The following is a 19,882-nucleotide window of genomic DNA, read 5'->3' as shown; positions in this document are numbered from 1 at the left end:
AATTTATTTTGAAATAAGTTTACAGAGAAACTGTAAAAAAAAATAGTATAGAGAGTTTTATACCCCTCATACAACTTTCCCTAATGTTAACATCTTGCATTGCCATGGTATATTTATCAAAATTAAGAATTCACTTCAGTGCATTATTATTGATTAAATGCCAGACTTTTTTGTTGTTGTTGTTCCCCAGATTTCTCCAGGTTTTCCACAGAGGTCTTCTTTTTTCTTCTAGGCTCTCACATAGCATTTAGTTGTCATGTCTCCTTGTTCCTCAACCTGTGACCATTTCTTGGTCTTTCTTTGCTTTTCTATGACCTTCAAACGTTTTTGTTTTGTTTGTTTGTTTGTTTGCTTGCTTGCTTTGAGACATGGTCTCACTCTGTTTCCCAGGCTAGAATGCTGTGCTGCGATTGTGGCTCACTGCAGCCTCGACCTCCAGGGCTCAAGTGATCCTCTTTCCTCAGCCTTCCAAGTAACTAGGACTACAGGCATGCATCACCATGCCCAGCTAGTTTTTTAAAACAAATTTGTGTAGAGATAGGGTCTTGCTATGTTGCCTGGGCTGCTCTCAAACTCCTAGGCTCAAATAATCCTCCTGCCTTAGCCTCCCAAAGTGCTGGGATTACAGACATGAGCCACTGTGCCTTGGTACAGAAGCCAAAGCCACTCATGGACACTCTGGAGCCTTCCTCCCAAAACAATGGCTTGTCTTCCAGGAGTAAAGAAATGGGGGTCCCTCTGCAACATAGAATGGAAACTAAAATTAGAATTAAAATTTTTCCCTTGAAGAACTCGAGGCTCAGAGAGGTTAAGCAATCCCTCAAGCCACACAGCTAATTTAATTATTCATTTAGACATGCAAAAGGATGAAATGTTGAACAAACTCCAGATACAATCTTTGCCTCCTTGGAGCTTAAAGTCTAGTATAGAGGTCTGCAAACTTTTCTATGAAAGACCAGAAAATAAATATTTTAGGCAGCGTGGGCTGTAGGGTATCTGTTGCTAATTCGCTCTGCTTTGTAGTGTGAAGGTAGACATAGTCCATATTTAAATCAATGGTGTAGCTGTTTTCCAATAAAACTTTACTTACAAAAACGGACGGTAGATTGAATTTGACTTGCAAGTCATATTTTTTCAGCTCCTGGGCTGGTAGAAAAGGGACTTATTGATGAAATAATCACATGGTTACATGGAAAGTTAGTGGCTCAAAGGAGAGACGGGTGACTCTGGAAACATAAAATAAGAACCTGGGAGTCAGAAAAGATGCCCATAAAAAGAGTCCCTGTAAGTGAGGTTTGCTAAGGGTGAGGAGTCATGAATGAGGCAACAAGGAGGCATGGGAAGGAAGAGGGGGCCCAGGCTGAAAGAAGAGCTGGTGCAAGTTCCTGTGGCAGATAAGACCATGGCTCTTTTTAGGTACTGAAGTAAGGCTTGGGGTGCTGGGGGGAGGACAAGAGAGGCCAGCTCATGCACTGAGCTGATTAAGACCACATGACAAAGACACACTCTTCATCCTGAGAGCTATGGGAAACCATAGCTCTTACGATATGATTGGATTTTGTTGCTGTTGTTGAGAGGGAGTTTCACTCTTGTTGCCCAGGTTGGAGTGCAATAGTGCCATTTCCGCTCACCGCTACCTCCGCCTTCCAGGTTCAAGCGATTCTCCTGCCTCAGCCTCCCGAGTAGCTGGGATTACAGGCGTTCACCACCACACCTGGATAATTTTTTGTAATTTTAGTAGAGACAGGGTTTCTCCATGTTGGTCAGGCTGGTCTCGAACTCCTGACCTCAGGTGATCCACCTGCCTCAGTCTCCCAAAGTGCTGGGATTACAGGTGTGAACCACCGTGCCCAGCCTTGGATTTTTGTTATGAAGCACCCGCTTTGGTTTCTGGCTGGGGATCCTACTGTCAGCAACTAAAAGAGAAGTGGGACATCCTTGAGTACTTTTTGCAGCCAGAACCCATGCCAGGAGCCCAGGGTTGATGTGCAGCTGTGCACCCTTCCCCCTACTAACCCTTTATTTTATGTTTGCTATTCTACAAATCTTCCATTTTCCCCACTTATAAATGAAGGTTCATATTATATTATACGTTTACAGCCACAACTCCCTCCCATCCCATTTTTCTCACCTTTCTTCTTTCCCTCTCCAGCCTGATCCTCCACTAACTTCGTGAAACTTGCAAGTTAAATTTTTCAAAGACTGTTTCTGACAAAGCAGTGGGAATTAGATTTGGTGAAGCCCTTCATAAAAAATTGAAGACATGCTATATTAACATACATTGATTTATTCATAGTGTTTCATTACAAGTAAGTGAGGATCCTGTAATACCAGGAAAGGTTAGGAGAGCAGAAGAGTGCGGTATATTATATTGACAGCTCGGTGGAAATTGAGTTGCTTTTGGATTGAATTTGGAGCGCAGGAAAGGAATTGGCTAGTAAATACGGCATGAGTTTTACCTCCCGGTGTCTGTATATCAATGTAGTTGCCACCAGTCCAGGCAGGGGGACAGGGACAGAATTTTCAAAGAATGCAAGCACACGTCCCCTCCACTGGTGCACTGGGGTTGGTGGCTACGGGCTGAACTATCTGTACATCTCCCCTTTTCTGTGCCACAGTGGAAACCAGAATCCACCTGCACGCTGAAAACTCCATTTGCCCCTATTTGCTCGCTGCTCTGCAGTGGCTCTGGGCTTTGCTCTGTCCAAACCTTTTCCCACCCCAGGTCTTTGCCTACATGGTTCCCTCTGCCTGGAACCTACAACACTTTTTCCTCTTCTGACTCAGGATTGTCCTTCAGGTGTCAGTTGCACTCTCCCCTAAGATACCTCCATGAGCACTTTTCCTTAGTTTGGTCATTCTCAGATGCAGACCTTGAGATGAGGATCTGAATATGAGCAGTTTGCTGAGAAGTTTAAGAAACACCAGTAAAGAGATACGGAGTGGGGAAGAGAAAGGAAAGTAGCCAATAATCACTGTGTTTTCAGACCAGCTGCCTCTAGAGGCAAGTGGAGCTGAGCCTCTCAAGGAAATTGGGATGCTGCAGGGATACGAAGGTGGGGGAGCTTGCAGGGGTATAAGGAAGGGGAGCCCGGAGAATTTATGCATCAACTCCCATCAGGGCTGCGGTGTTAATTACCCCCATTCCCAGCAAGCACCCATGGAGAAAGTCCTCAAACAGAGAGGCAGATAGATGCCTGTAGCACTTGCCTCTGAGAAGGACTGGAGTGGGCAGGGGTGACCGGAGGGAATGCCGTAGACAGGTCCACCAGAGCAGCCTGAAGCTAGCAGCCACCTGCATGGTGCACATGCATGTTCACGTGCTGCTTGAAAAAAGCCCAAAGCCCTCAGCTCCCTGCCTTTTTCCTCCCTCCTGCGCACACTCCACTCTGGGCACCGTCTGACCTCTCTCCTCAAGGATGAAGCATCACTACTGTTTAACATAGGAGAAAGAAATCACTTTTCTCTCCAAAACACTTGGTGCCATTGCCAGTAACAGCAAATTGCTTATTTTTGAAGAGAAGTTGGTGTGCTTCCTTTTCTGCTTGGGTTTGGCCATTCTTGACAGAAGATAAGTGATGTCAGCTGTCTAAATAGCTGGCTTACCTCTCTCAAGAATGGAAGTCACTTGAGGACGAGGCCTGACTTGAATTCAGTTGGGCCCCCCCCAGTACCACACAGTGCAGGGCCTAGAATGCAGGAGTACACAGGAAACACTGTGAAGGAGCAAATAAGTGGATGAGTGAATGCATTTTTCAACTGATGCACTGTTACCAGGCCAGGCAGTGTGGTATAGAATATAGAGTACAGGCTTTGGAGTCAGACCTGCCTAGTACAGTGTCAGCAAGAGATTGTTGAATGTACCTGAGAATGCCTTATTTGCTACTACCCATGACAACATGGATGAATCCCATGGACATAATGATAATGTTGAGAGAAAGAAACCAGAAACAAAAAAGCGCGTTTCATAGGATTTCACTGATACGCAGTGCGAAAACTGGCAAAACTCGTCTATGCTGTTAAAAGTCAGACAGAGGTGATCCCTGATGGGGGTAGGCAAGTAGGATTGCAAGGGAGTGTGAGGAAAAAGTTTTGGACCTGGTAATGGTTTGGTTTTTGATTGTATGACTGTATCCAGTTTTCAAAAATTCATCAAGAGGTATGCTTTTCTGTATGTATATTATGCCATAATTAATTTTTTTAAAATTTTTTAGAGACAGGGTCTCTCTCTCTCTCTCACCCAGGCTAAAGTACAGTGGTACAATCATGGCTCACTATAGCCTTGAACTCCTGGGCTCAAGCCATCTTCCCACCTCAGCCCCTGAATAGCTGGGACTACAGATGTGTACCACCAACCCAGCTAATTTTTTAATACTTTGTAGATACAGAGTCCTACTGTGTTGCCCAGACTGGCCTCAAACTCCGGGTTCTAGCAATCCTCCCACCTTGGCCTCCTAAATTGCTGGGATTTCAGGTGTGAGCCACCACACCTAGCCTAATTAAATATTTTTAATGGAACAAACCAGGTAAGACAAACAAAAAATCTTGTGTTTGCCACTTTACAACTGTGTAATTTCAAGATGTGACACTCAAAGTGTGATCCGTGGGACCAGTGCTGGGCTACCAATTGTTAGTTATTTTCACCCTTGGGCAAGTGCAGAAATTGGGAGTGAGCACTTCAAAACTCTTCTAGTACCTTGCTGTGACGCTCAAGTGTGTGATCAGGGAACAGTAGACACAAATTATTCCACAGGTGTAGACCAGTTTGGTTATTGCTGAACTCATGATATGTCACATGGGGCGTGGTCTTCATATACCATAGACAAACTATCTCCATATACAATTTGAAAAATGGTGATTGCATGCAAGTTGCTTCCATTGGCACCTCAGTTTCTCCATTATTAAGATGAGAGTAGCTATCCTGATGACCCCAAGGATTTGAGGAAGACAAAAAAGATAATGCACAAGAAAGCACCAGTCAGCAATTGCTATCGGTCTGGAATATGGGGCCCGGGATCTGCATTTTTAACAAGCCTCATAAATAATTCTCATCGGGATGCTGTACCTGGATACTGTTCTATGACTGCAGTGCCCAGCATGGTGGCCACTGGCCACATGGGGCTACTGCACTTGTGAAAAGCAGTGGCTAGTCCAAATGAAGAAGCGCTGAAGGGGTAAAAGACATATTTGTAAGACTTCATACGAATAGTAGAATGTAAACAATTCCATTCAATTTTTATGTTGTCTACAGATTGAAATGATAATAGTTTGGATACACTGGGTTCAACAAGATGCGTTATTAAAATTAGTTTCTTTTTTTTTTACTTCTTTTCATGAGACTGTCAGAAAATTCAAAATGACATCTGTGGGTCGCCCTCTATTTCTTTTTTTAAAAATTTTTTGTGGGTACATAGTAGGTGTATACATATTTATGGGTTACATGAGGTATTTTGACATAAGCATGCAATGCGTAATAATCACATCTTGATAAATGGGGTGTCCATCCCCTCAAGCAATTATCTTCTCTGTTAGAAACAATCCAATTATACCCTTTTAGTTATTTTAAAATGTACAGTTAAGTTATTTTTGACCATAAACCCCCTGTTGTGCTAGCAAACATGAAATCTTATTCATTATTTCAATTTTTTCTACCCATTAACCATCCCCCCACCCCCTACATCCCTTCCCAGCCTCTGATAACCATCCTTCTACTCTCTGTCTCTGAAAGTTCAATTATTTTAAGTTTTAACTCCTACAAATCAATGAGAACATGCATTGCTCCAGTGGGTGAGCAATGGGGTATTTGGAGGCTGGGATCATCTGTAAAGTGGACAGCAACAGGCAGCTTAGCAGAATCTGCTGGCCAAGTTCACATGCCCGCCCCTTCCCCCACCTCCCTAAGGTTCCTCTAAATGAGCTCCATCCAGCTTCCTGAGTGAGGCATTTATTTGTTTGTTTGCTGGCTTGTCCTACAGATCAACTACAAGGCTGTTGGCTCGCTGGACCCAAGTGCTGACCTCTCAAGCCAGAGGGGGAAAGTGTTCAAGCTCCGGAATGAAACCCACCACCTCTTTGTGGGTCTCTACCCAGGGACCACCTATTCCTTCACCATCAAGGCCAGCACAGCAAAGGGCTTTGGGCCCCCTGTCACCACTCGGATCGCCACCAAAATTTCAGGTATCTCTGCTAGAAAGGAAAAAGGAAAAAAGGTTGTTTCACCCCCACTTCCTGATTTTCCTTGAAGTGGAAATCTTTCTTGAATTGTCACCCTGTGATATGGGTGGAATTAGGACGATCCAGTCCCTAGTGAGTTACCATTGTTGTCTCCTATGAAGAAAATCTAAGTGATGAACTTCCTAAAGTGTAAAAATTAGATTAATTAGGTGACAAGCCACTAAATAATTTGCCCATAGGGTTGCATTAAATAGTACGTGTGTGTGTAGGTAATGTATATTGCACACAAGTTGGTTATTAAATTCATTTTCAGGAACATTCTTTTTGCCAGAACAAGACATTAGCGCAGGTTCTCATGAAATGCCTGATGAATGAATGAATGAATGAATGAATGAATTACTATTATAGGGCCACAGCAGTCCAAAATTACAGACTGCCATCACCAGTAGGGCCCCCTCTGCCACTAGACAGCAACAATGCAGAATTATTTCAGAACCTTTTCTACAGCTTTCATTATCCTAAATATCTATGCAATTCTGGTCTGCATACATACATATTTTGCACATGGTTTTCCAGAAAAACATGGTTTTTTTGTAGCTTAATGTTTTCTCTTATCTTTATCCCGTAAGTGTTTCCTATGTTGCTACACTGCTTTCGTTATAATGTTCTGTCAAGTGGATGGACGTAATTTAATTATACATTCCCCTGTGGTTGGATATATTTGGTGCTTCTGTGTTTTTACAAAATAACGCTTCAATAAACATGTTACAAAATAAAGTTTAATTCATTGGTTTGGATTATAACTTTAGGATTAAATTCAGAATTTGGAAAAACTGAATTAAAAAGGGTGTGGGTTTTAATAGCTGTTACTACAAATGGCTAAATTACCTTCCCAAAGGAATAGATATAGTTGCATTCCTATCGGCTGAGTATGAGGGAAGGGAGGTCTCATGAAGAAAAAAAGAAGGTAGAGGGGAAGTAGTTTATAATTGATGTAATTTGCATTTTAAATGTGTTTAGCAAGGCTGACTCTGCTTTCACTTCTTTGTTAGTACTTATATTCCCTGCACATATCTGTTTATTAGGTGTGGAACATTTTGGTTCATGCAGGTTACTGGACACATCATTGCTACCCTTCCCCACACTACTGCACCTTGAAGAAACCTACTATGGGCAGGTTGGGCATCAGGGCCTCCTTTACTGAAGGCCTGGAAGGCTTCTTATCCAACCCCTTTCCTAAACGTCCTCCCTCTATCCATGCTGTGTCTTTAAGGATGGCAGCAAGGGGCGGTGGGGAGCCGGTTGGGAACCTGTGCTGAACTCACCTGCACTCTCTCTTTCCTGTCCAGCTCCATCCATGCCTGAGTACGACACAGACACCCCATTGAATGAGACAGACACGACCATCACAGTAATGCTGAAACCTGCTCAGTCCCGGGGAGCTCCTGTCAGGTGAGGATGGTTCTTCACTTGGAGTCTGCAGTTTTTCTTCTCTGTGCCACATGGGCCTCCAGTTGAATCATGTGACTGGCAATGCCCATGGGCAAGACTGGCCAGGAGCAAAGCTTCCTCGGAGGAAGGAGGTCAGCAGCCCCAAGCCCAGTTCAAAGGGAGCCCCTGAGTTCAAGGCAAACCTGGGCAACATAGGGAGACCCCGTCTATACAAAGAAAAAAATTTTTTAAATTAGCTGGATGTGGCAGCACATGCCTGTAGTACCGGCTACTCGAGAGGATGATATGGAAAGATTGCTTGGGCCTGGAAGACCAAGACTGCAGTGAGCTGTGATCATGCCACTGCACTCCAGCTTAGGCAACAGAGTGAGACCCTGTCTCAAAACAAAACAAAAAAAACAAAAAAAACAAGAAACATCCTAATCGGGACCTGAGATGGTCTAGAAGGAAACTTCCTGGAACATGTTTATGGTAAATTTAGTTAGTGGGGTCAGTGGCCTGGAACACTGTCTCCTGGAAAGGTCACTTTTCTTTGTGTCACTGCCAGTAACAGCCAGATAGACAGGTTTGCTGAATTCTGAAAACAACCTGCTCAGATATCACAAATCTGACAAGACCTGGGGGCTGGTCCAGTTTAAGGCTGTAGGGTGCTGGAGTCCCATAGGGGCACTTGCTGTCAAGGTAAAACTGCTGATTTTACCAAAGATGGTTGAAGTTCAGGAATACACTGACACATCTCCATAGTTAAACTGACCAGTGCCAGTTCATGATATCAGGAGCGTGGGCATCTCTTTTAAACAAGGTACACTGCACAAGGGCAGAAATATTGACTGCCGGTTTTGCCCAGAACTCCAGGAAGGAGGACTACAGTCCCTTAAAATGAAGCAGAGCATTGAGTGGAACAACTTTCAAATTGGTCAGTTCAGTTCATCAAGCATAAACTCAGTACGTTATGTACCAGGAATGAGGCGGGGCCCAAGGCCTAAAAACCGTTCATTCATTCAACAAACTTTTTTTTAAGAATCCACCCTGTCTCAGGCAATGCTTAAGTGCTTGAAAACATAGCAGTGAACTAGCCATGGATAAGTCATGTCCTAAAGAAAGTCAAACTCCAGTTGGGGAGACAGAAACATAATTACAGTACAGTGTGTCCTTGTGGAGATATGCATAGGTCACTGTAAGAGCTCAGAGGAGAGAATTCCCAGTGGAGACACTGAGCTGTATCTTAAATGATGTGTAAGATTTCACCAATGTTGTAAGAGTGTCCAGTGTGAGCACAGGCATGGAGAAGAGAGACAGCATGCTATAACAGGGAGCAACCAGGGCGGTTGTTGCTTTAACATAAACATCAAGGTGGGAGTGCTGGGATGAGAATGGGGGTGTGTTTGAGAGGCTCAGGCCTGTTTGGAGGACATGGGCAGCTACTAGAGAGATGCATGCAGCCTCACTCCTTGTGTCACTGGAGGCTAGGACACCAGCCCAGAAGGGGGCTTTTGAGATGGTCTGGATAGCTATTGTCCATCCTGTATACAGCTTCATCTAGAAATGATAGGCATTGAAGTAGACAGAACCAACCACCACCAATTTAGAAGTTCCTATGTAGTCTGAAGGCTTTGGACAATGCTCCCCCTAAGCCAAGTGAACCTTCAGTCATTGCAACATGTGTTGGTAATGTTTACGGGGTATCTGACCAGAAAGCATTTGTCTTATATTTTACACACTGGTAGTTCTAGGACAGTCCTACCTGTGATAAGTCAAAGCAGATTGTTGGGTCTTAAGTCAAATTCAGTTATGAATCCCCCGCTTTTCTTCCAGTTACTCTGAAGTAATATTGCCATTTAATTTTCTCTATATACTATGAGATATTGTCCTCATTTTCAGATGCACATGAAGAAACTGAGGCACAGAAATGCCCAAGGGCATACAGACAGTAAGTAGGAAAGCTGAGTTTGAAGGCAGGTCCCCCAGGTGTCAAATGATGTTCCATTTTGGCCACCAATGCCTTACTCCCTTTCACAATTCTCTCTTCTTTTATACCATAGTATTGGTCACTGTTTTAAGATGTTAGAAAGCATCCCAGATAGCAAAAGTACAGCCCAGAGAAGGGAAGAGGCTTGTTCAGGGTTGCACAGCAAGTTAACAGCTAACCCAGAACACAGCCCCGATCTGACCCAAGGTCCATGGTGGACCAAGGTTACTAAGCCTATAAAACTTTCAGCTAAGGGACCCAATCCAGCTGTCATCCATAGCCTTTCAATGTGTTTGGATTTAGTCCAGCTTCCCAGTGTTCTGGCTGTGGGTGGGGCCATGGAAAGAAGAAGAGTTTGGTGGCAGCAAACCTGGCATCAGATCCCGTGGTAACACAGCTGCGTGACCTTGGACAAGATGCTTAATCTCTCTCTCTCTCTGAGATTCCATTCTCCTTATCTGTAAAGTATGGCCAGTAACTATTTCATAGAGGCTGAACAAAACATGGAAATACCAAGAGTAGGGCAGGCCTGACATCCAGGCCTACCTGACTCCAGCCAGGGTCCAAGCTCCTTCACCCACAGCAAAGGGGGCCTCTCAAAAGCCCAAACCAAAATGCACATGAAAACTTTTCCAGTTCCCACACAGAGAAGTCCTTACACTTTCCCTCTGAATCTCTATACTCTTGGTTTTGCACGTCTACTTAACAAGCTCATACATCGTAAGACTCAACAAATTAGGAAGAGGGATAAGGGGATGAAAGTTTCCCAGTAGCAATGAGAAATGACAGTTGTCAGGGTGCAAAGGAATAGCGCAACTCTACAAAACAGACACAGGGACTCAAAAATCAAGCAGGCCTACATGCTGTCATCCCTCATAGCCATTCGTGTTTATTACTTTGTGCTGGTTTACCCTGAAAAGATGGGTCTGCAACTTACAGGAGCCTGCTAGCTTTCATTTAAGGAACAAGCACTTGCTACCAGCTTGTCTCTATATATAACACTACCTGTATTCTCGCAACAGTGTAGAATAGTCTCCTCATTTTGCAAATATAGAAATTGAGACAAACAGAAGCTAAGTCAGTTGACTCAGGCTATAAAGCAAGCAAACGGTACAGGCAAAATTTAAACTTAGTTCAAATGACCTAAAGCCAACACTCATTTTACTATACTATACCACCTCCTAGGAGAAAGGTGTGCATGATATATTTTGGTGACATTTTTATCCAAAAATAAATAAATAAATAAATAAATAAATAAATAAAAGAAATGTCACTGCTCAAAGGGGAAATGGTTGGTGTCTGGAAATGTCTGGCTGCTTTTCCTCTCAAGGCTCTGGAGCATTGAGGGTGGGTGTAGACTCAGTTTCTGGAATTATTTCCAGACTGTTTCTTGAGCATTTGACTAGAAGGGGAAGTGACTGACCAATGCCACCCAGCACGACTTTCAGGACAACTGGAAGGACAGAAGTGGAAATATCACAATGGATTTCAGTTATCTTGACCTTCATTCACCTTGAACTCTGGGCAGTAGGATGTTATATGAGAGGTAGTTGACCACTAGGTCATGCAACAAATATTTATTGAACACTTACCATGTTTAGGGAAGTGAGCTAAGCAATAGGGATACAGCAAGGAACAAGATAGCCACACCTCTGTCCTCTTGAGGCTCCAGTAAATTGTTTGTGAGTGAGGCAGGGGGGTGGGGCATTAAGCAAACACACAAAACAAACAAAATCATGAAATTAGCAAAAAAGTGTCACTGAACAGAACTTGGTCTGTTTGCCCATGCACAATAGAAAGCCAAACTCTGAAGCACTGTGTTTTTGTAGAGAGAAAAGTTTATTGCAAGGCTGCTGAACAAGGAGACACGAGTCAGGCTTTTGGAGGCGGGGACAGGTTTTATAGGCAGAAGGTAATGGCGTGATCTGATTGAACATTTGCAATGTCGTGATGTGGGAGGCTCGATCTGACTGGATCATGTCATGAGGTGATGCTATTGAATCATGGATCATGCCATGTGGTGTTCACTTCTTAAACTATCCCCATTCCTTAGTCCAAGCACCTAGGTCCCACCAATGGTGTCATGCCTGGTGCGTCTGGTGTGCTCGGGTTATGTTTCTTGCAACCCAGGGGTATTGAGCTGCTTCTGCAGTTCCACTGTAAGATGATATGAAACCACTAGGTACATTGACTGTAGTGATTGAGAGAAGCGGTAGACTGGCTGGAGAGATGAGCACCACCCAGGAAAGCAGAGCAGTGTGCAGTTGTGTGAGTTGGGGAGGTGAAGGATGGAGAAAACAATATGGACACTCTGTGATCCCAGGACTCAACTCACTAGATGCACTGGGTTAAGGATGCTTCAAATCAAATTTTACAGTTAATAGTTTTCTGAATTAGCATGTACGGTTAATTGTTCCTTTACTTCCATTGTATTATCTGATCCTCACCTACCTGGTGAGTCAGCTGGTTGGGAAATACCATCTCCATTTTGGAGCAGGAAACTGAAGTCTAAGATGTTAACTGATTGGCCCAAGCTTGTGGGGCTTGTTACAGTTAAAGACAGTGCATAGACCTAGTATCCTGGCTCTGAGTTCATGGCTCCCCTGGGAAGTTCTGAGTTCCTCTGCCTGGTATGTCACATGATGACCGGGTGGCCCTTTTGTGGGGGTGCTACGGAGTAAACTTCCACCAACCAGGGCATGAGGGGTGGGCAAGAGGAATTCTCAGGGGTCCTCCAACTCTGCCTTGTGTGAGCCCGGTCTATCATTTGTGAGCTTCAGCGGGTCCCTCTCTGAGTGGAGCTGTGTGTTCTCAAACAGACTCACACAGAAACTTTGGCCTTCAGACCCCACTCAGGCAGGCTCTTCTTTCTGCCAGTGATGCCCCAACCCTGGCTGAGCCAAACTCCAGCCCCTGCTCTGCCACTTACTGCTCCTCTGAAGCCCCGTGGATCTGACTCTATGTGGTAGAACTGAGTGTGCAGCGGGGCAAGGTGTGGCAGGGAGGACTGTTGCTGTGTGGGGCTCCCGCACCCTCATCCCTCCAGCCAAACCACCTCAGCAGCCTGGCCTATTTTTCTAACACTCCACGATGGAGATTTATTGCTTTTGTATTGCTTTCCTCAGGCCTTCAAAGATTTATTGGTTTTTAAGTGACAGAATCCCAGAATTGCTTAAAAGATCAATCAAATAGTGACTAGAATCTAATATTCAGTTCTGGCTTGAACATGCTGAGCCTTCTTCCCCCACGCCCCACCTGTCACACTGATGTGTGACTGATCCGTAGTAACTTTCATAAGAAAGTAACTTGGCCATGAATTAGTCACCTATAATGCAGTCCCTGAAGTGAGGCTGGGGGCAGAGCCCCAGGTTCTGTAACAGACCGTCCCCTGATCCCTGAAGACTTCCTTGGAAATGTTCTTTCCCCCTCTTTCCTCCCCTTCCCATCTAATTAGTCATGGAGACTTGTCCTCTGGACTTCAGAACCTGGGCCAAGCTCTCTCTCCTCCTCCCACATTGGCACTTTCCAGCCTCATCCTGTGGACCTGCACCCGCCAGGATATGCTTGCTGGAGTGCTTGCTGCAGCTTCTCATCCTTCAATCCACCCCCCACTGAACTGCTGGAGTGATCATTTGGAAGCACAAACTGGATCAAGTTAACTTTCCTGCTTAAAATTCTTAAATGGGTCATTGGTTTTCCATTGCATTAAGTACAAGCTTCTTAGCATGGAATTCAAGGCTCATCAGAATCTGTCCTTAGCCTTGTTTCCGGTTTCCTTTAATTTCCATCTGCCCCTTTACCAGGTTTTACTCAACAGTGACCTATATAGTTCCTTCATAGTTCTTTCCTGAGCCTTTAATTGTGTTATACAGCTGTTTATATATTTTGATTTGTTTTGTTTTCTGTTGTTTCTACATACCCCTCTATAGGCCGTGAGCTCCAAGAAATCTGAAGGCCTGGTACTACTGAATTCCCTTTACATGGAATAGTGTCTGGCATCATACATATATATATATATATATATATACACACACACACACACATATATGTAGGTATGTATATATATAGTAACTAGTTTTATATATATATGTATATATATAGTAACTAGTTTTTTATATATATGTATATCTATAGTAACTAGTTTTTTATATATATGTGTGTGTGTGTGTATATATATATATATGCCTTCAGCTACCTCTTATTCTGAAAAGAGTGCTGTTCAATAGAATTTTCTGCAGTTACAGAAATGTCCTATATGTGTGCTGTGTGGTATGACTGCCACTGAACACATATGGCCATTGAGCACTGGATATATGGCTAGTACAACCGGGAAACTGATTTTTAAAATTTTTATTTTCATTAATTTAAATTTCAGGAGCCATATGTGACTAGTGAGTGCCATTTTGGATGGTAAAGGTCTACAGGAAAGACAATCAGAAAAAGAAAAGGTGCCAGTGAGCCTGTGTTTGGCCAGCTTGTTCAGAAGTTTCCATGAGAGTTCAGTAGAGAGGCAGCCATCGGTAGAATGGTGAGCTCAGAAGCTGGGAGGGCTTCCTGGAGGCAGTGTTGCTTAAATTGAGTCCTAGGGAATGAGGAGGAGTTAGTGAAGAAGGGAAGAGTGTAACCTAGAAGAAAGAGCAGCCTATGCAAAAGCGCACACAGAGAAGGTACAGGGTGTGTCTGGGGAGCCACAAGTAGCTCAGTGGGTGGGGACAGAGAGATGAGGAGAGAAGCAAAGAAGCAGGCAGGGTCCAGGTGAAGAAGGTCTTCACTCTGGATTTAGACTTTGTTCAGAAGGGAGTGTGGAACATTGGGAAGGTGAGTGCCCAACTGTTTGTCCTTCTCTGAGCAAACAGGCCCCTAGCCCATGCTGTTCTCTCCACCAAGCATGCCATTCTCCACCTCTCCAACATCCAGTTCACATCGGCCACATCCAGGACCATCTCCACTCTTGCAGCAGAATGCATCAGCTCCTTCTGAGTTGCCACTCTGTCATGGTCACCCCTCTGTCAGTGCCTTGTGTCGTCAGCCTCCGCTAGACTGTGGCCTCCCTGAGAGCAGAGGTGGGTCCCATACGGAGCTCCTCACTCAGACCTGAGACCATTATGCTCTTCCTGCCATAGCTGACTTCCCAGTTGGATACACTGAAACAGGAGTGGCTCCTAAAATCAGACCAGTCTCATCCAATTGCCCCACTGGGTATACTGGAAGCAGGTACTTATTTTCTCTGAACGGTGAGTTGCTTGTCGGTAAATGGGAATAGCTACATCACAGATTGTTTTGAAGGTCGAATAAGCTAAACTGTGTAAACTGCAAGTGGTAATTGTTCAACATGCTCTTTGGGGGCTGGGCCTGATGGCTCATGTCTGTAATCCCAGCACTTTGGGAGGCTGAGGCAGGCAGATCACCTGAGGACAGGAATTCAAAACCAGCCTGGCCAACATGGTGTAAACCCATCTCGACGAAAAATACAAAAATTTGTTGGGTGTGGTGGAAGGTACCTGTAATCCCAGCTAGTTGGGAGGCTGAGGCACTAGAATCACTTGAACCCGGTAGGCAGAGGTTGCAGTGAGCTGAGATCACACCACTGCACTCCAGCCTGGGTGACAGAGCGAGACTCTGTCTCAAAACAAAACAGAAACATAGTCCTTATGTTTGGCCAAGCTGTTGAAGCAAAGAGTGGCTCTAAGCCATGGGCAGCCATGGGCAAGAATATTCTCTGAGACCTGCTGCAAGCCAATGCCTATCTGCTGTGTATCCTCCAGCACTCATGTGAGATCTATACATGTGAAGTGCTGGCCAGTGTAGGGCACATCAGGAAACCTACACCCATCTCCAGGGGTGATCTTCAAAACAACATTACCTTAAAAATAGGAAAGACAATCAGAAAAAGAAAGTGCCTATGAGTCTATGAACTTGGTCAGATATGAGCACCTTTCCGAAATATAAATTCAAGCAGACAAGCTTGTAGTATCTCTTTACCAAAGGGCCAGCACACTCAGGGTTTAAGAGCAACACCCTTGGGAGACAGTTACATTGTTCAGATAAGAAATGAAGGTGACCCACCACTAGAGTACTTATGACGATGAGATACAACTTGTAAGAGATAAAATGGACATGGCTTGCAATGACTTCTCCAAGGGGCAGGGTGTTGGGGTGTGAAGGAAAAGACATTGTCCAGAATGACTCCCAGTTTTCTGGCTTGGTTCGTGGGATGGAAAGTCGTGCCATTCTCTGAGTCAATGGATGCCAAGGGAGGGAAGAGTCTATGAGGACATTTCATCCAGGAAAGGCGAATGGTGGCAAAGGTGGTCTGCGAACTGAATGGGGGAGTTAGGAACTCAGCTGAGCAAGGACAGCTGCAACCTGGCGTGTGGTCTAGGAGAGTGCGGGGGACTTCTAAGGGACCTTTTACCAGGTCAGTTAGGACATGAGACCTGCTTTCTTAGGTTGCTTGAGGCATCATGCACACGGTGTGGGAACTCTAGCCTGGAGGACCAGGGGTATGAAAGATGGAACCCTAGAAGACAGTGTAGCAAGGTATATGCTTCTAAAGGTCATTGCAAGTTCTCTTCACCTCCTGATGAGAATCTGTGATCCTTCTGCATTTGACAGGTGCAGTTAGTTAAGACCACAGATTCTGAACAGCACAGTGATTAGCTACAGTACAAATTGGAGATACAGCCTACTTTTAAAGAAAGAAGAAACTTTATTGGGAAGAAAAGCAAACGATTGCCAGATTTCCTTCAGGATTCCTTTAATAACTGTGAAGCCCAGAGTGGGAGCACATGAAACAATCACAGAAGGGTTTTGCTGGTCCATGAAGCCGCAGCGAGCAAAATTGGAATCATTACCGTCTGATTCTCAGATACCAGCATATGATGGTGTCCAATCAGGAAAGAGAAATGAACATTTAGAGGATTTATTAACACAGGGCAGCCTGAGGAGTTTGCGAGGCCTTGTCCACATTGGGAAAGATGAGAAACTGTAATTACATTTAGACACTCTTTCTCCAAACCTCATTTATTCACTTAGTTCCCCAGTTCTCTGGGCCACCTTTGCTGGGACCTGATGATGAGGAATGCTATGGGTCCCACTTTGGTGTATTGGGGGTTAGGGGGACATGGATAAGAGATACCCAGACATAACCTGGGAGAAGACTTAGCTTTGTTAACACCACTTTTAGCCATGCCTAAAATCACGCTGGGACTTCATCACAGCAGATTGGGAAATAGGAGAAGCCAGATATATGAAGAGGCAACCAGAAATAAAGAATAAGGGAATGAATGTTACTGTAGTGCCCTTCTCCATGGGGTTGTCCCACAGTCTACATATGCCAACCAATGGGGTACATATTGAAGGGTTATGTGTGTACCACCAAAGAAATCACCCTAGGAGACAAAGGTCAGTCTGGTGATATAGCACAGAGCTGCAGTAAGATGATTGTTCAGGAAAACAAAAGGGAAGAAAGGTGACACCCAAATAATGTAGGTGGGTTTGCATTCACTTCAGCTTTTACCCTAACTGCATTTCAGGTCCCCTTTTATAAGGCTCCTTCCTCCACCAACAACCCAGCTTACCAAGAATTGGCTCTGGTGTTAGGATTCTGGATTATATTACTTAGGCTCCAACCAAGGAGGAAAAACAGGTGTTTGGGGAAGAATATTTTAAATGGAGCAGTCGATGGAACATGAAGATCGAAAGAGTGTTCTATTTTGGACTGTCTGCCATCTGGAGAGATGGAGACAGGGACTGTTACTGGCATGAGGGAAAGAAGAGTGGTTGTCATGCTCACCTCCTACCATAGGGACTATTTAAATTCCAAAAGTCTGGAGTGCTGGAGAGGCATCTGAGCAGGGGTTTTAGATTTGGGAGTCATTAGCATCCAGGTGGTATTTGAAGTATGGAGGGGAGTGGATGACCTCATCCTGGGAGAGTGTAAATTAGAAGAGATGAGAAACAGAACAGAGAGCTACGAAACTTTATCAAGGAACCACACAGGAGATGGAGAAGGACTGGCCAAAGAGGTAGAAGGAAAACCAGGGCTGTATATTTCATTTTGACTTTTCTTTTCTTTTAAAACAAGAAATTCAAGGGAAGAATCGTTTAAATTTTTTTTTCAATTGTTTAATCTTCTCCAGGAGCTTCAAGAAGCTCATGTAGTAGAAAAGAAGAAAGACACACAAGTTGATCCAGGGCTACCGACGAATGAAGATGATTGATAATGTCAACAAAAGTGCTGGAAAATGGACCATCTGGTGTATGCTTGCTTTAAAAAGAATGTGAAGGTTGCTGTTCAGAAAATAGATATATTGAGGGCCAGGCAACCTGGATGCTGTTGAAGAATTTGTGCAGAGGGTACAAAGCAGGGAGAGTGTAGAAAGACAGGAAGTGCTATTTGGAGAATAAGATGATCAAATGTAAGGTGTCAGTAATAAAACTCTTCTATAGGATATGATGGCTCTGGGTGTGACCACATTGGCAGTGATGGTGAACAGACAGTAATAGATTCAAGGTGAAAGGTCATTGGAGCCAAATGTTGCAAGGAACACGAGGCCAGACTAAGGATGGAGGGGCTGTCCAAGTAGATGTAGTTCTTATAATACAAACTCTCCAACCCTGGGGAACTGGTGAAACTCCTTGCAAGAGCACGGTGACTTTGCAAGATGCCTTCTCCTGGTTCTTACTTTTTCTATAACTTTTTTTTCTGCTGACTTTTACTTCTCCCACTGTTTTGGGCCTCATGACAGTTTGCATCACTGCTTTGTCTCAGATCTTGCACAGCTGATAACCAATGGCTCTCGGTCTCTGTCTGCAACCGCCCAAAGGTCAGACTTTCAAGTCTGCTTCCATCAAGTGCCTTCCTATAGCCTGATCTATTGATGTTCTTCTGAGTTACAGCATGGCTCTGTGCCATGTTAGAATCCAAGGAGGTTTGCTCTTATCCAAAAAGCATTCTGCACGATGCCTGCTCCAGCTGTTTAGGGCTGCTCAGAGAGTTGCCTCTACTTGGCAACAGTGAGAGAAGTGATTCTGAAAGCCCTGGCTTTTTGGTAGGAAAATAACATCTTAAAGTTAGGGTCTCCACCAATGGGCCGAAAAAATGTGTGCTTACTCTCTCACAATACAATTCACCCTTTTCTTACCTGGCTACAGCTGCTTAGGGTTTGCTATTTAGTGCATTTCCACTTAGGTATAGGCTTACTAAGAATTTTATAAACATATAAGTATTCATGCCCAGAGCAAGATGTAGCACCCCCAGTAACAAATGCAAGAATCGAGGGCTAGACTTTAGACTTACACTGTCCAATACAGTAACTATCATTAATAGCTACATGTGGCTATTTAAATTTAAGCTAATTAAAATTAAGTAAAATTAAAGCTTCCGTTCATTAGTTGCATTAGCCACATCTCAAGTACTCAATAGCCACAAGTAGCTAGTGGCTGACATACTGGACGGCATTTCCATCATGGCAGAAAATTCTATTTTACTACATTGCTGTAGACCCTAAGAAGGTTGGTAAGAAGAGGTCAAGGCCCATGTTTGGTTTCAGAGAGGTTATTTGGCAGGCGTTTGGGGAGAGAGGTAAAGGCCAGAGATCCTATCATAAGAGATGAGCAATGTAATGAAGACTTAGACACAGGTACAAGTCCTGAAAACAGCATGGGACCTATGGCTGGGCTTCCTTACTGAGGAGATTCTGATCTACCGAGCTAGACTTCCAAAATTTCTCCACATCACTCCCACTGGATATAGAATGTGGGAAGTGGTTTAATCCCAAGGTTTCCAAACTTTAATGAACATCATAATCAGCTGGGGTTCTAGTAAGCCTGCAGATTCCTGCCCGTCCCCAAGGACTATGGGATAATGCCTGAGAATCTGCATTTTGAACAGTTTCCTAGGTGACCTACTGGTCTTGGACCACGCTTGGGTACTACTGGTGTTGCCTATAGGTGGCCTCAGGTATGGAGAAAGGAACCTGTACAGGGAACCAAGTCATCTCTTCTATGGCACCAATATTTGCTCATTCTTGTGATGTAGGGAAGCAATAGTTTTGCCTTGTACTGTGAAGTTGCCCCTGTTGAGTTTACAGCTTTTGGATCTCTCATGTCTCTCTCAGTGTGTGTTTCAGCATGAGGATAACCAGTTTTAGCTCCTAAAAGCTGAACTAGAATCTCTGCCAGCTTATTTCTCTATCCCTGTCCACATGGGGGCTAAAAACACACCTCTGTTTTCCGATGATGATGACAATAACTGGTGTCAAAATAATTCATGTTGTGTTGTTG

At 44.2% G+C, this 19,882-nt stretch overlaps 1 protein-coding gene across 12 annotated transcripts in view; it reads left to right on the top strand.

The window, feature by feature from the left end:
* PTPRT (protein tyrosine phosphatase receptor type T) overlaps nucleotides 1-19,882 on the top strand; it is a 1,135,643-nt gene that overhangs the window by 845,597 nt on the left and 270,164 nt on the right. For all 12 annotated transcript variants that reach the window (XM_054467368.1, XM_054467370.1, XM_063659593.1 and 9 more), the window contains exons 10-11: nucleotides 5,976-6,177; nucleotides 7,524-7,626. In XM_054467368.1, the coding sequence (XP_054323343.1) occupies nucleotides 5,976-6,177; nucleotides 7,524-7,626 (305 nt within the window). The remainder of the gene's footprint in view (nucleotides 1-5,975; nucleotides 6,178-7,523; nucleotides 7,627-19,882) is intronic.

Source organism: Pongo pygmaeus, chromosome 21, assembly GCF_028885625.2.
Source record: "Pongo pygmaeus isolate AG05252 chromosome 21, NHGRI_mPonPyg2-v2.0_pri, whole genome shotgun sequence".
In the NCBI taxonomy this organism is placed as follows: domain Eukaryota; kingdom Metazoa; phylum Chordata; class Mammalia; order Primates; family Hominidae; genus Pongo; species Pongo pygmaeus.
Note: the sequence above shows the minus strand (reverse complement) of the source record. Positions and strands in the feature narration are given on the sequence as shown.